We start from the raw sequence: 16,411 nt of genomic DNA, 5'->3' as shown, positions 1-16,411 counted from the left end.
CAAAGTTACCATTTTTGGAGTAAAATTGAAAATTTTGACAAAATGTTGCATTTTATAGTTGCAAAAAATCCAACTCTACGATGCCTGAGTACAGAGTAGACTTTTTCGTGCTAAATTTGCCCAAAAATCACACTCGAGGAGCACTTGTGGTCCACAATGCAACTGGCCAGCTGAAATACTCATAAAAGGCAGAATCTTAATTAATCAGGTTCATGATGGCAAGTTCTTTGTTCGAGAACATCAAAGATTTTAAGTACCTATCTAAGTTGTAAAACAAAATGTATTTATTTTTTGGAAATTGATATTTTGACTAAAAAGAAGGTTTCAGAAATTTTTGCAATAAATAACTTTCTACCAATTTTGATGGAAAAACAAAATAGGAAAAAAAAGGTTTTTTGCAGCTATTTTCAACAAAAATGGATATTTTTAAAAATTTGTTCAAAAAAGTAGTATTATTTGAAAATTTTGCTAAAATGTGAGATTTTTTGGTGATGTTGATATTTTTTTGGAAAATTTTAAGATAAAACTGGTTTTTGCGACAAAATTACAAGATTTTATGGGAACATTTTCACCAAGAAATTTTTTTCCCGAAATTTTAGCAAAAAGCACGAAAAAAAATTCTTATAGTGAAAATTTGCTCATAAAATCTTGTAATTTTGTCGCAAAAACCAGTTCTATTTCAAAATTGCACAAAAAATCATAGGTATATTAACATTAGCAAAAAATCTAAGATTTCTGACAAATTTCCGAAAAATCCAATTTTTTTGTACAAATTGTAAAAAAGATCCACTTTTGTTTAAAATTGATGCTAAAAAAAAAACTTGTTTTCCTATCTACCTACTTTTTTTTTTCATCACAATTGGTAAAAAGGTTATTCTTCGCGAAAATTGTTGAAACCTCTTTCTTTTCATCTGAAAGCAATTTAAACGTGTTAAAACCTATTTTTTTTAAAAATAAACGTACTTCTAACGCGATTAAACATGCTAAAATCTACTCAAACGTGTCAAGAAGTATTTCAAATGTGACTAAACGTAATTCAGACGCATTCAAGTTAACGAAAAAAATGATTTGAAAACGCGTCAGAATAATATAAAACTACTGAAAAATGCATTAAAAGGCGTGAAAATTACCTAAAAGTAATGCAATGTTGCCAAGAATAATCTATTTATAGCCCAGATTATCAAAACGACTGATTTATTTTCCCAATCTGAATTGCCATAGGTAATAAGTATTTTTTTTTAATGTTTCAGAAAATACCTTCATTTTGATAAAATTACGAAAAGACTTGCTTTCTTGCCGCAAAAAAATCGGGTTTCCTTTTTGTCAAATATCATTGCGAAAGAAAAATCAGTTTTTTCAGAGTTCCCAAAAACAAAACTTCTTTATGGTCAAAATTTTCGGAAAATATTCGCTTTTTTTGTCATTATGTACCTATGTACTTTGCTTTTTACGTAAAATTTCAAGAAAAAAAAAAGCGTTTAATCAAAATAAAGTATTTTTAACAAATAAGTAGGTAATGTTTTTTTTCCAATTGCAGAAATAACCTTTTTTAGACGAAATATTTAGGCAGCTTTGGTTTTTTTCCCCGAAAAAATCTGGTTCTTTTTTTTATCAAAATGCAAAAAGAAAAAAATCTTACTTTGTTCCAAAGTTGCAAAAACCTCCCAATTTACTTTGTTCCAAAGTTGCAAAAACCTCCCAATTCTGTAGAAAGGATCTATTTTTTGTAAAACTTTCCCTAAGAAACTCGTTTTTTCATTCAAAGTTGCCATTCTTCGACTAAAGTAAAGAATTTATCACATTTTTTCGCAGAAATTTCAATAAAAGCTAATTATTTGTCAAAATGGTTAAATAAATACCTACCTACAATTTTGTCGATTTCGCATTCGAGGGAGTGGTTTTTCAAAGAATATTGATTTGAAAAATCGGATTCGATAATTCAGGGGAAAAAAATTCGAGAAAAATTTATTCGGGATGATGACAGTTGAAGGATAATGAATTCAAGGGATTGTCTAAGAATCCAATTTTTAATAATGAACCGCTGATTTTCCTGCAGTTGGTAATTTAATTTAATATAATAGAATATCTAATTGTAGTTTATTTATAAATTTATTCATTTAAATAAAATTTATTTCCTTAATTTCAATTATTTCACTATAATTTAATTGATTAAAATGATTTTAATTTTTCAACTCTATGATTACGTAGTTTGACTTGATTTGTGAACGAAGATTACACAGATGGTTATTTTTGCTTTCAAGTAAACAAAATTATTTTGATTATTTTTGGGCTATGCTGCCAAACAAAGATACGTTTTAAAAATACCAGAAAAAGTTGATATATAGCCTGGTTATATTTGTACGAAAGAAGAAGGACACTTTCAAGTTGATTGTGCGAAAAAAGTCAGAATTAAGTTTGAATAAAGGATTTAATCATCCCTGGGTGGATTGCGTTGAATATAGAGACAACTGAAGATGACATCCAAACCAAAGAGATTTGCTGTTCATCCAATCAACCTCAAAATAAAACAGTATGGAGAATACCATCACCTGATCCCCCAGCTAAGGTATGATGAAGAAAGATTCTTTGAGTATACAAGAATGTCTGTAAATTCCTTTGAAACTATTCTTCAATACTTGAAAAATGAATGTGTAACACCTTCCGAAGAAAGCCCAATAGACCAATAAAAAAGAGACCTAGCATCGAAAGAAAGAACAATTATAAATGGAACGTAAAGAAAAAGAGCAAGCTACAGAAGTTAGAGATAGGTACCTACTCGTACTATAAAGAAAGCATCCAACATATGCAACAATATAATGCACTCAACGTCATTTCAATCCTCTAAGGCTGATTTGAGTAAGCAAACTGAAATAATTCAACCCTACCTAAACTTCAGAAATGAGCCCTTCTGAGACGATTTGCCATTTGGACTTTTTTTCCTCAGATTGGTCACTGATGGTAGAAAAAGACCGTGCACAGTCCCATTCTCACTTCTTATTCTGAAAGATCACGCATTCACGATCAAAAAAATATAAAAAATATATTTGAAAATGAGTAAAAAAATAAAAAGGCATTGCATGGTGAACACATACCATTCATGTACAATATACATAATACAATATTCGAGTTATAAATTAATCGAGTCTTTTTTCAGAATCAATGAAATTGGGTAGGATATAATATCATCCAGTACCGTGTACTACACCATTCCTCTTGACTCCAGAATGAAACGAAGAATGGGAGCTTCTCCATCAGTTACTCGGATTCCCAGCACAGGCCGGAGGACACATGGGAATAACAGTCTCAAACAGTTCGATGTTGGCTTGAGCTTGTCCAAAAATATTTATAGCTCTGCACGTATAATTACCGAATTGTCTTTTCTCAATGGTTATGATTCGAATCACGGTGAATGTAATTTCATCGTCGGTGGTAAAATGAGAAACTAAGTAATGTTGATTATTCGCAATGGAATTGGTATCGCCTTCTTTATACCAAACTATGGCCGGTGGTGGGTAAGCTTCGATCTATAAAGAATAATTCGTCGATTAGTAAGTATTCATAAATAGTTTTGTAAACAAGAGATTTTTTGGGAGGATTTTCAGCAAAGGCAGGGGTTATGGGGGCATTAGAGGGGCTAGACTCGAAAAAACATTTTATTTGCTCGCATTCAGCGACCTGCAAAACCCAATAGGTAAACCATAATTATGTTGCTTCATTTTTTCAATTTTTAGGAAATTAGGGGAGGAGTCAATGAAGGGCGTTGGTGACGTCGAATTGATAAAGCGAGTTGATATTCGTATTCATCAATCTTCAAAACATATGAATCTATACGTCACACGATATTTGACCAAAATTTTAGGGCTTTGTACTTCCACATTCCCCTGGTTTCGAGAATCCTATCACAAAATGTGCTGAGTTGTAAAGCATGAGGAGATCACTTCAACAGTGGGTATGCTAGTCTTGCCATTTTCTTGCGAAAGCCAATTTTTTTATAAGTCGAAAACTATGACCTTTAGAAAAATTTTACACCGGTCCTTTTTTGTAGAACATGAAAAAGTATTATGTACTTGACCAATTTTACAGAAACCTTAAAACTTCATGCAATAGAACGTGAAATCTTGTATAATTTTTGTAAATGTCATCAGTTTTGATTTATAAAAAATTTGCTTTTGCAAGAAAATGGCGTACCAGTATACCCTACACTATTAATTAGTGTGATTTGTTCAATCTGGAAACTAAAGAGTGAATCGACCATTTCAAACAGCAAGCAGATTACAGACCTTCAATGATTAAAACACCTACGAAGGTGAATCAAAAAGTAAGTTTACTTTTTTTGTAGAGGGTGTAAAAATGGACCAAACATGAAATGGTTTTTACCACATGGCTTTGGTGAGTTTTCCCCTCTCTAGCCACAAACACGACCCCGTTTGTTCAAAAGGACCACATTTAGTGTCTGATGAAAATTATGTTAGAATGAATGAGTATTGATGTTATTAATTTTATAAACTTTTGTTGATTTATTTACGGCCGCCTTGCTCTCATACTATCATTTTAAAAATTTACTAAGTACCTTTTTTTTTAATTAGAAGAATAATAAGTATTGGTTGTTTGTGTGTTTGGTGTGACTCGATTTCCTCACTTTAAAGAGAGGAAACCGAAAAAAATTAGTAAGAAAGTGTCCTCAGTGTACAGACAAGTCTCATGCTCTCAACCCTCCGAGTCATTTTTTCATTTCTTCCATTTTTGAAAAACTCGGGCTGCGGTGGCCCTCTCAATGTTCAAAAATTTAAACAAATCCAACTTCAAAGCAAAATTTCATTTTACATCTAATTTCAGCTATTTTGGGGGGTCAGCTTGGTTTTCAATATATGGAGGGGGCTAAAATCGTCATGAGAGTTTATTTTACTCGAAAGAGACTTTTTAGAGATAACAGAACTTGAAATTTTAAAATTTTAAAATTTTACAGTAAATTTGTATTTTATAAAATTTTTGAACATAAAGAGCCCACCGCAGTCAGGTTTTTAAAAAATGAAAAAAATAGGAAATTATTTTCTCACCAGAGGTCACCACTTCGGGAGTTAGAAGGATGTTTTTCCCCTCTATGGTTGTATTTTTAAAAAATGATTCACTTTCTTATTTTTACATTTTCAGTGTGCTTTCAATAAGTCATGGGGTTTTGAAACAATACACATAGGTTGAAGATATTTTCAATGAATTCTACGCTATTCGTAGCGAACTATACCAAAAAACAAAGGAATACTTGGAGCAGTTATTCCAAGCCGAAGTATCAAAGCTCACAGCGCAGGCCAGGTAAACAGCCAGTAGCAGTGAAGATAGCTTTTCAAAAGAAGACACGACTTGAACTGAGACCAACTGAGACCAGCAGCTGACTATCCATCGAGTCAGATTTCTGCAGACTGGAAAAAAGAGCAGATGCAAGTAAATCCACTAAATAATACAAGCAGTACACTGATACAAAATACAGTGATAGCCAAGTATAGTTAATAAGTCCCTCAACAAACTTGCTGAATATAATTTTCAGGCAAATGAAGGAAAATGCTTGAGTTTATAAGAAAGTCAATGGCCGATCCATCACTCCAGTTCGAATGGTTTGGAATGTTCATTTCAGCATTGGGATTTAGCGAATCAGCTACAAGAAGAATATCATTTAGCGCTGGAGCGCTTGTATACCAATTTTTATCCCCATATCACCACCCATGGCTAACCTATGGATCACAGAGGAGAGTTCTTATTTATACCAACCTACTTGTTAAAAAAACTTGTTGACCCCCTGAAGTTGTCTGGTTTCATGAGAAAAATTTCTCCAACCACGTTGAGTAAAAAATAAGTCGTACAAGGAAGGTCCCCTTCCCCAGTACCTACTCAAAATATACATTAAGTAGAAGAAATTCGAAAAATTGGAAGCTTTTCACGCTTTTTCATTTTCTAATCCTTAGATTTGGTTCAATTTCATCAGAAATATCTACTGTTAAATATTTTTGACCCCTCTGCAAGTGAAACTTCATAATATTTACAAAAAAAAAAAAAACAAGCCATCAGCTATTCGCTGATTGCAAGAGAGTTTTCGTATTTGTTTTCAGCATATTACGAGTAGTTGATAAGCTCGCTTTTAAATAATATCAACTTGAAGCTGATTTTTCATTTCTTCATCTTTTATATAATTTATAAAGTAGAATGTACATACCTACTAGGAAATTTTATTAAAATCAAGTCGAATCAATCTAGGAGTATTTTGATCAGAGATGAAAAATTTTAAAATATATTTTTCATCTTTTTCGATATCTTTCAACTATGGAAGCTTCACACAAATGGACCAACACTATTCAGATATTAATTTTTCAATTTTTTTGTTGATTTTTTTCGACTTTGAGAGGGAACCAACATCATTTTATCGAAAATGTGCTCATTTACAAAGATTCTGCCCATTGAAAAATTGTCAAAGTGTGTCACTTGCATCTAGGTGCAGTGAAACTGAGCAATCCAAAGATGCGCGAAAGTATCTGATCTGGACTTCGTATTTTTACTCTTGTAAATAAGTATATGTACCAGCAGGAAAATAATTACACAGACGTCAACAGACAATGCATTAGTATTTTCAAATTTTCATCGTTTTTCTTTTGTTTTTTTTTAAAATCTGAAAAACAGGTTTGTTTGTTTTTTCAAAAGTAAAAATTTGAATTAAAAATAGAAAAAACCAGCAAAAAATTGATCGATCTAGTCATCACAAACTTGGCTCTGGTCAGTTTGAACAAATACCAGGAGTAATGATAAAAATAAGTAAATAACTATTTTAATAAATAAATCGTTTTCAACTTCTTTTTGCTCTTTTTTTCATTTATTTTATCTTCTGAAAAAATATGAAAAAATGATAGAAATTGACCAGAGAATGATACATCATTTGTTGATTTCTATCATTTTCCCCCATATTCCAAAGTGCTAGGTATTGTGCTGAAAAAACCGAGCCATCATCTAATCGCTGATTGCAAGATGGTTTTTGCATTTGTTTTCATAAATTTTATTATCATTTAAAAATTGCGTGGAAATTTCTGATGGATACAGTGCTAAAATTTCTAATCATCACTGACGCAAACTACTGCTGGTTACTTCTTCGAATTTGGCGCCAAAATATTACTAAGCATTAAATAAAATCCTAATCTCTAATTACCTTTATTGAAATGCTATTAGCTGATTGGCTATATTGAAATGCTGTTCGCTGATTGGCTATAAGTTGAAACTACTAGCATGAAAAAGTGAAAACTATAAATAAAAAAAAAACAAGCAAAAAGAAGTTGAAAATGAGTTGATGTATTCACGTATTCAATTTATTTTTACATCACAGTCCAGGCTCCTGGATCAAACTAACAAGAGCAAATTTGTGAAGAACAGACTGATCAATTTTCTGTTCGTTTCCTTAATTTTTCAACTCAAATTTTCACTTTTCAAAAGCAAACAAACGCGAAATAACGCAACTACATATTCATGCTTTTCAGTTGTTCCTCGATCAAACTTCTAATATTCTAAATTATTTGTCCAGGTCACTATTTTGATGAATTTTTTTCAGATTCAACACTAAACTCAATAAAATACTTACCTACCTACAAATACAATTTTTTCATTTTTCTCAAATTTTGGGGGATTCATACAAAAGAGCCAACATCATTTGGGGTCCAACAAAGGTTTTTACTTCAAAAGGGCGTTATGTATTCGCAGAGCAATATTCCAACGTAGAAATGAGATAAGCCTTATTTTCAAAATTTCCCCCCTGATTTCGATTTATTGTAATTTTTCTGATTTTTTCAAATTTGAGGAGCTTTTTACTATGGGACCAATATGGTTTGAAGGTCCACGAAAAGCTTTTTCTTGATAAGAGGATTATTTAGAAAAACTTGTAACGCAGAAACAAAAAATTTTCATAATTTCAACGTTTTTTTCATGATTTTTTTTTCTTATTCTTTTTCTCAGCCTTCTTTTGCAGTTAAGCAAAAAATTAAAAAATTAAAATTAAAATGATACCTAATCACCGTTCGTTGTAAAAAAAAAAGATTTATTTTGAAGGACCAGGGGAGTTTTTTTTTTTTTTTTTAATTTGTACAGTGATGTATTTGCATTTTTTTTTTTTTTTTTTGGTTAATTTTTTTCGACTTTGAGAGGCAGGGGAAATCAACATCATTTGGGAGATCAAGGGAAAGTTATTCTGGAAATTAGGCTCATTTAGTAAAATTCCGCCCATAAATGAAAAATTTTCAAAAAATTTCCACAGACATCAATTTTTCATCTTTTTTTATTTTCCCCAAAATTGGGGAGGGAGTCCCCTACTAGAGAGCTAAGATCATTTGAGGGTTCATCAAAGGTTTTTCCTTGAAAAGGGTGGTTATATGTAGAACAATTCTATATTTTCAAAAATTTGCCTGATTTTGGTTCATTTTTTTTTTTTTTTTTTGGATATATCTTCCAACTTCAGAGGAGAGGCTCCTTTCTAGGAGGCAAATATGATTTGAAAGGATGGGGAAAGTGTTTTCTTGATAAACGTAAGTATTGTTCAGAAAAATTCTGTCACAACAAAAAAAATGTTGACGGAATTTAATTTTTTTTTAATTTTTTGATTTTTTAAAAGAAGTTTTAACAGTAACGGTAGTACTCGAATAAGTTTACTGAAAGTATAACTTCCAGTAGTACATACTTGTTTGAATTTACTCCATGTGAAAAACTTCCAAGTTTTTCTCTATTAAGGGTTGTCAGGGTCTCAATGGCCAACTTTGAACGTGCCTTCCTGTTTCATTTTTGAATTATTTTCATACATCTCCTTCAGAGATTCCCCCCTACTCCCCTCTGATAAATTTCTTGATTTTGAGACCTCCTTCTGGTCTTAGTTGTTTCAAGGCTCATCTGCCAGGACTTGGTCCATCTAAGCCTTGGTCACTTTGCACTGAATTCCAGCATGAACTTGATGAGTTGAGACAAACAATATTCTCTCCAGTTACCCATCAGTTGATGTAAATTCCCCAGAATTAAGGGATGAGTCAAATTTTGATAGGGATATAACTTCGATATGAATCAAAATTGTGAGTAGGTATAGTAGAATTTTGTGAAAAGACCTGCCAGGGGCAAACAGAAGTGATTCAAGTGAATTCCTTTCTAAACAATGTAATCAAGAGTAGGTAGCCCAGTGGTCCAAGGTATGAGACCCCACACCACCCAACTGCATCTATTTCACAGAGAATTGATCCACTTGGGTGCAATTATGGACTTCTTTGTCATAGCTATAGAAATAACACCACAGAGGTTTTACAAAACGTCACTGACCACACATGATAACTATTACACAAAAAATAAGACTATCACCTGTGCATGATTTTTTTTTTTTACATTGGTAAGTAAGTAATTTCTCATATTTTTGTTTTTTTTAATAATAACCTGTTCTTAATAAGTTTGTTCAGCCCTTAACAGTTGATTTCCAAGCTGAACCCTACTACAATGGCAGAAGTAGAACGAACACTGGATAATAAACTGACAAGTCCTTAGATAATATCAATGGTGACATTAAGATGACAATAGTATATTACACATCAAGGGAGGTAAAATAAAGAATGCCTCAGAGCGCATGTAAATAATGCCCGAGCCGAAGGCGAGGGTGTTACACATGTGCTTTGAGGCATTCTTTATTAGCTCCCGTGGTGTGTACGCGATTTTACATGACTGGGGCGGAGGAAAGTGGCGTTTATCACCCGCGCAGCGGGCGGTAAAGAGCCACTTACCTCCCCCTGTTATGTAAACGCTTTTACCCCCTAAGGTGAGGCAATGCCCTCTGGGATGGGTAGAGAAAACACGAATCTGGAAACAAAAGCTCACAAGGTGCCCTTTTGTAGTATTCAAGTCAGTGATAGTAAGATACTGTTGAAGATGCAGTTTAGGTACCTAAGGGGCAACAAGATCAAGGGTGAAGGCAATGGCCAAACTATGATATGGTAGAAGTACATGGCCCCTGTAATAATTTGGTAAACATCACTTGAAATCTGGCTCAGACACACAGATCACATTTGTAAAATTAATCCTCATATATGTAATAATTTTAACCTTTTTAACAAGTTGTGGGAGAATTCCACTGACAATTCAACTTACACAATACATCTGACTATAAGATTCAAGAAAAGAATAAGCCAGGAAGTCCAGTATAACATCTGAATCCGGCAATCAACAATTCATCAATGAATAATGTGTGTAACTTTAATACGCAGTTCTTCATGTATCAACTTCAATAAAAAATTACAAATTGTAATTAATAAAAATTGATGCAACTTCATTCAGCTTTATGCAGCTCATGCTTGGAAAAAGTACAGTACTCAAAGTGGAGAAGAGAAGCAAGAGAACTAGACACTATAGAGTATAGACAGCCTAAGAAAGCAATGTGTATGTCTTCAATCCGAGATCCTAAATTTATCATGAAAAAAAAAATGAATTGAAATTCACAAAAAAAAAAACATATAAAAGTGAAAGGGCAAAAAGACTTTTAAAATACACAATGAATGGCTCCTTAAAATTTAAAAATTTGGCTGAAATTGAAAAATACTTTTTTTATAGGTTATCCAGGGCCATGGACAGAGAGGGGCAAAGGGGGCAGTCTCACACTTTCTGAAGAGTCTGGCCAAAGAAGGAACTGTAATGAAAGAAAACTTTTTTTTTTTTTACTTCTGAATACACAAATTTTTAAAAAGATTTTGCCCTCACTTGGGCTTTTTCTTTTGTCTTTTTTAAAATTAACATCCAAAAAAAATGTTTTAAATTCTAAAATTTTAAAAGCTCAAATATAAACTTCTTGCATAAAAAACATTGTTTTTTAGTTCCTCTCAAAATACAAATTTTCAAAAGTTTTCACCCTCGCTTCGATTGGACCTGTTCTTTTTTTTCAAAATCAATTTTCTAAAAAAAAATAGTTTTCAGGTCTCTTGAAATCTAATTTTTGAAAACTTTCGCCTTGCTTCACTCGGTCCAATTTGTTTTTTGTTTTCAAATCAGACATAATATTTTTAATTCCATCTTTTTTATTTTTCCAAAAATTGCAGGAGAGCTCCATAAAAGAGAGACAACATCAATTGGGGGTCCATCGAAGGTTTTTCCTTGAAAATATGGGTATGCAGAACAATCCTAATGTAAAAATGAGAAATTTTCAAACATTTCCTCTGATTTTCGTTCATTTTCTCTGATTTACTTCAACTTTGAGGGGCTCCCTTTTAGGTGGTCTATATGGTTTGAAGGGCTGGGGAAAGTTTTCTCTTGAAAAGGTATTTTTTAGAAAAATTTCAACATAAAAACAAAGAATGTTTCAACTTTTGCAAAATAAGTTATACCCTATTAGGGTGATCCTTATATTTTTCAGAGTTGGGATTTTCCTCCCTCCCAAACCCCAAAGTGGTGACCTCTGCTGAGAAAATAATCCTTTATTTTTTATTTTATCCATTTTCAAAAACCTCGGGCTGTGGTGTCCTCCTCAATTTTCAAAAATTTTATAAAATACGAATTCACCCCAAAATTTTAAAATTTCAAGTTCTGTTATCTCTCTAAAAAGTCTTTTTTGAGTAAAACAAACTCTCATGGCGATTTCAGCTCCCTCCATTGATAACCAAGTCGACCCTCTAAAATAGATGGTATTTTACATTAAATTTCAGTTATTCAAAAGGACCGCCTTGGTTTTCTAGGGATGGGGTTAATATCCTGATGAGACTTTATTTTACTCAAAAGAGACTTTTTAAAAGTGTTAAAACTTGAAAATTTTGAATTTTAAAAATTTGGCTTTGAAGTTGTATTTTTTTCAAATTTTTGAAAATTGAGAGGCGCATCGCAGCCAGAGTTTTTCAAAAATGGAAAAAATGGGAAAATTGAAAAATAGGGAATTATTTTTGCACCAGACGTCACCACTTATAGAGGGCTGCTGGGAGCAGAAGAAATTGCGATTTTTTTTTGGTCATGTATGGACCACCCTGACTTACATATTACATTACGTGATGTTTTTCCCTTGCACGATGATACACTTTCTTATAGTTACATTTTCAGTGCACTTTCGATAGTCATGGGGTTTTGAAACAATACACATCAGTTGAAGATATTTTCAATGAATTCTACATACGTCATTCGTACCGAACTACATACATACATAAGTGGGTACATTATTATACCAAAAAAAAAATAAGGAAAACTTGAGCAATTTTTATTTTGGGGACCAAGGGAGGTGAGTTTTTTTTTTTTTGAAAATGTCCTCAATTAAAAATAATAATACTTTGCCTGGAATTTAAACATTTTCGGAAAAATTTGTACAGTGATGTTCGATTTGCACTTTTCAGTTACTTTTTTCCGACTTTGAGGGGCAGGGGAGCCAATATAATTTTGGAGAGCCGGGGGGGGGGTTTGAAAGTAGCTTATTTAGAAAGGTCTGCCCATAAATGAAAAACTTTCAAAATTAATTTTTTCATTTTTTTTTGTTTTCCCCAAAATTTGGGGGGCTCCATACAAGAGAGTCAGCATCATTTGAGGGTCCATCGAAAGTTTTTCCTTTTGAAAATGTGGCTATATGCAGAACAATTCTAATGTGGAAATGAGATATTTTCAAAAATTTCCCTGATTTTGGTTCATTTTATTTTTTTTTGAATATCCTCTAACTTTGGAGGAGGGGCTCCTTTCTAGGAGGCAAATATGGTTTGAAAGGCTGGAGAAAGTTTCTTCTTAATAAACGTATTGTTTAGAAAAATTCTGTCAAAAAAACAAAAAATTTTGATGGAGTTGAATTTTTTCAAAATTTTTTGATTTTTTTAATGCAGTTTTAACAGTAACTATAGGTATAGTATAAGAAGTTAATTTGAACAAGTTCACTGAAAGTATAACTTCCAATAATACTTGTTCGAATTTACTTATTGTAAAAAACTTTCAAGTTTTTTTCTATAATGGTTGTTAGTCTCAGTGGCCAACTTTAAACATGCCTCCAATTTCATTTTTGAATTATTTTCATAAATCTCCTGCAGAGATTCCCCCTTACTTCCCTCCGATAAATTCCTTGATTTTGAGACCTCCTCCGGGTCTTAGATTCTATCAGACCTCCGCCAAGGACTAGATCGTCCACCTAAGCCTTGGTCATTTTTCGCTGAATTCCAGCATGAACTTAATAATATTCTCTCCAGTTACCCATGATGAGTCTGATGTAAATGCCCCAAAATTATGGGATGAGCCACCTTCGATATGAATCAAAATTGTGAGTGTAGGTATAGAGTTTTATGAATAAAGACGTGCCAGGGGCAAACAGAAGTGATTCAAGTGAATTCTAATGTAAGAAAAGATCGCAATCAAAATCCTTTCAATTTGGAATTTATTAAATGGAGAATCCCTAAATCGCAATTTCTTTCTCGAAAAAAATGCTACAAATTTATTGATGACATTTTTGAGAACAAAATTAGATTTCGTGTTCTCTCGTCAGTCCAGAGGAGGAAAGTCTTAGAATAAAAAGTAGAGATGAGGTCGATAGTAAATTACTTTTTTTTTGTCTCTGATGGATAATGTTCTTGAGAAAATAGGTAGCTTACCTACCAAAGTACATGAGGATTTTCTAATTCATAGCACTTCTTTTGTAGATTGGGAAAACATGAAAAATAGGGAATTATTTCCTCACACAAGGTAGCAACTTTGGAGCGGTTGGAGGAGGAAAATTCCAACTTTGCAAAATAAGGCACATCTTACTATTAATAAAGGTCCGAAATTTGGCAACCATTTCAAAAATTGAACTCTAAAAAAAAAGCTCAACTCGTCCCACATATTTCTTCTTTCTTACCTTGCACTCTAAATCCATATCGAACTGCAAAGCTTGCCCGACACGTTTCCTCGTCGCAGTCACCACAGGTGTAAATTGCACTTCGATGAAAATATTACGTCTCGCTCCTCTTCCAACACCATTTTCAGCTACGCAGTAATACGTTCCTCGATGATCTTTATTCACCGATCCGATTGGTAATATGTTGCCTCGGTAAACGGATCCTCCCGTGGGTAAAATTTGGTTGTTGTCTCTTCTCCATGAGATAGTCGGCGGTGGAAATCCTCCAGCGTAGCATTCTAGCGTAACGTTTTGACTCTCGACTACTACCAGAGATCTGGTCGAGTTATCGAATATGATAGGAGGTCGACGAACTTGTAATTCGACTTCGGCCGTTATCTGAGAAGTAAAAGCGAGATGAGTAAAATTTCAAGTGATGCTTAAACTTGCGGTGTTGAAAAAAATTTACATAAAATTGGTCGCTCATTCGGAGGCTTCAACGAGATCAATTTTTAGATTTTCGAGTGTCAAAAATATCTTCGTTAAAATTCTGTTGTTTTTTTTCATCAAGTTTCTAAACTATGACGTATTTACAAAACAATGGTTTCATTTCATCGATAGAGAATATGAAAAAACCGGGCGTGGTCTAGGAATTCTGCTGCACAGAGCTAGAGAGCTACGTAATGTTAATTAGGTACCTACATGGAACAACGAATCGTTGATTATTCATATTATTGTGAAAGAAACCGTACCTATAGCTTATCTTTATACCTTCTTAGGTATTTATGTAACTGCACGGTGAAGTGTGAGCACAAAACGAGTAGGTACCTAAGATATTTCTCAAACCAAATACACAAGTACTTACTTTATTCGTCGGACTGATGACAATTTGACATCTATAATACCCAGCATCGGTTTCTTGTATCTCTCCGACTGATAAGGTATAGGTAGACGTATCGTTTCTGAATTGAACCCTGTATCGTGATTCTCTCAACACAAGCGTCGTACCATAACTAAGATGAACAGGTTCGGTTGTTTTGGATTTATCGATTCTGGCCCATATTACCGGATAATCTTGCGCATACTGGACCGAACAAGCGAACTCGACCGAACCTCCGATATCCTTGATCTGCTCCTGACTGATGTACGAAATGGTCGGCGACCGTTGAGCCACTGCCGATACCGCCAAACTAACTAACACGACGCAGATTACACGAAACATTTCACTTTGGAGTAACCGCGTACTCGAACTCGTACATACATTCGACCAGCTACATACTCGTAGAAAGCACTATATAGGTACCGAGAGAACTGTGTTGAAAGAAGGTCAACGGGTTAACCTGTTGTGTGAATATTTTCGATTTAAACAAAACCGCATGAGTGTTATCGAATTTTTTAACACGATATGTACGAGTAAGATTATTACTTTTTACCTATTATGAATTTATAGGTGTTTTTTTTTCTGTTTTTGTTTTATAGGAATAGGTATGGAATAACATGAGCGAACGCATTAGGTAGCGCGGAAATACTGTTTGCGTTGAATGCTCATTCAACGACGCCCAGTTAGTTGTAGCCAACGCCAATGCGAAGGTCAAGCGCGTGGAGTAGGCATCGTATATATTCGGATGTTTGGTTCTGTGTGTTATTCTATTCGTTAATTAACTCGAGTAAGTTTTATATTATTGTATCGCTATCGCAGCATAGCACATACAATAGAGTCGGAGAACAGGTGCTTCGAGCAAGGACCGATTGAATTATTGGTGCCGAACCTTCACCTATTTGTTTATAGATTATTGACATACGAGTTTATTAATTTGATTCACTCGTAGGTACCTTTAGTCCGTTGAACTACATTATTCGGTCGAGATCTTATAAACATCGTTTCAATTGTGGTAACTTTTCCCAGACGTGAGATCGCTTAATCGGCTTAATCTTTGAGTTTCTGTTAATGTCGTTTTACATCAAAATCGAACGTATTCCGAGCTTGAAAAATGACGACTAGAAGTTCAAATTCTACGTCAACGTGGAAGCGCAGACCAAAGAGAGACACAACCGGTTTTATCCCAGAATCCAGAATAAGCTGAAGTTCACCAACAGGCAATTGTTTTTACATTTCTGTGAATAGATTTGCCTACGTTGTGTCCTATGGGATGTCTTATCAATTCTTCGAAGTTTCATTCCAACTGAAAGATTATGACATTCTTTTCATTCCAAAGAAAAATATCAAATTTCATTTGGAGTAGCTGTTGAACTTGAAAGCTAAAAAAAAAACATTCTCAAAATTATCAAATCAGCGTCTTCGATTTTCTGCCCGAAATTATACAGAGATAAATTACAACAAATTGAAACTAAAAGTGTTTACAATTAAATTTTCTTTTGAAACCCCTGTCTCATAAGCAATTTTCTCACCTCCCCCTAAATTCCATGGAACCCATCTCTTCCAATTTGACCATCTTCCATTGAGTCTTTTCCAAGTTGGAGAACATTTTTAAAAAATGGAATAGGTCAGTCAGCGATTTTTTTTGTTGAAATTTACTCATTTCTGTTCAAAATTATTCTGTGTAAGAGTTTTTAAAAAATTTCCCTCGATTCCCCCCCCCC

General features: G+C 33.5%; 1 protein-coding gene across 1 annotated transcript; it reads right to left on the bottom strand.

Annotated features, from left to right (window-relative positions):
• Positions 1-3,023: 3,023 nt before the first annotated feature.
• LOC135834862 (lachesin-like) lies at positions 3,024-15,354 on the bottom strand. Its single transcript, XM_065348837.1, has 3 exons — positions 14,676-15,354; positions 13,832-14,209; positions 3,024-3,524 (listed from the first exon to the last, which is right to left on the bottom strand). The coding sequence occupies exons 1-3, from the start codon at positions 15,030-15,032 to the stop codon at positions 3,252-3,254; spliced, it is 1,008 nt and encodes a 335-aa protein (XP_065204909.1). The 5' UTR covers positions 15,033-15,354; the 3' UTR covers positions 3,024-3,251.
• Between the last annotated feature and the right edge of the window lie 1,057 nt (positions 15,355-16,411).

Source organism: Planococcus citri, chromosome 2, assembly GCF_950023065.1.
Source record: "Planococcus citri chromosome 2, ihPlaCitr1.1, whole genome shotgun sequence".
In the NCBI taxonomy this organism is placed as follows: Eukaryota; Metazoa; Arthropoda; class Insecta; order Hemiptera; family Pseudococcidae; genus Planococcus; species Planococcus citri.
This window is presented reverse-complemented; position numbering and strand designations above follow the sequence as displayed.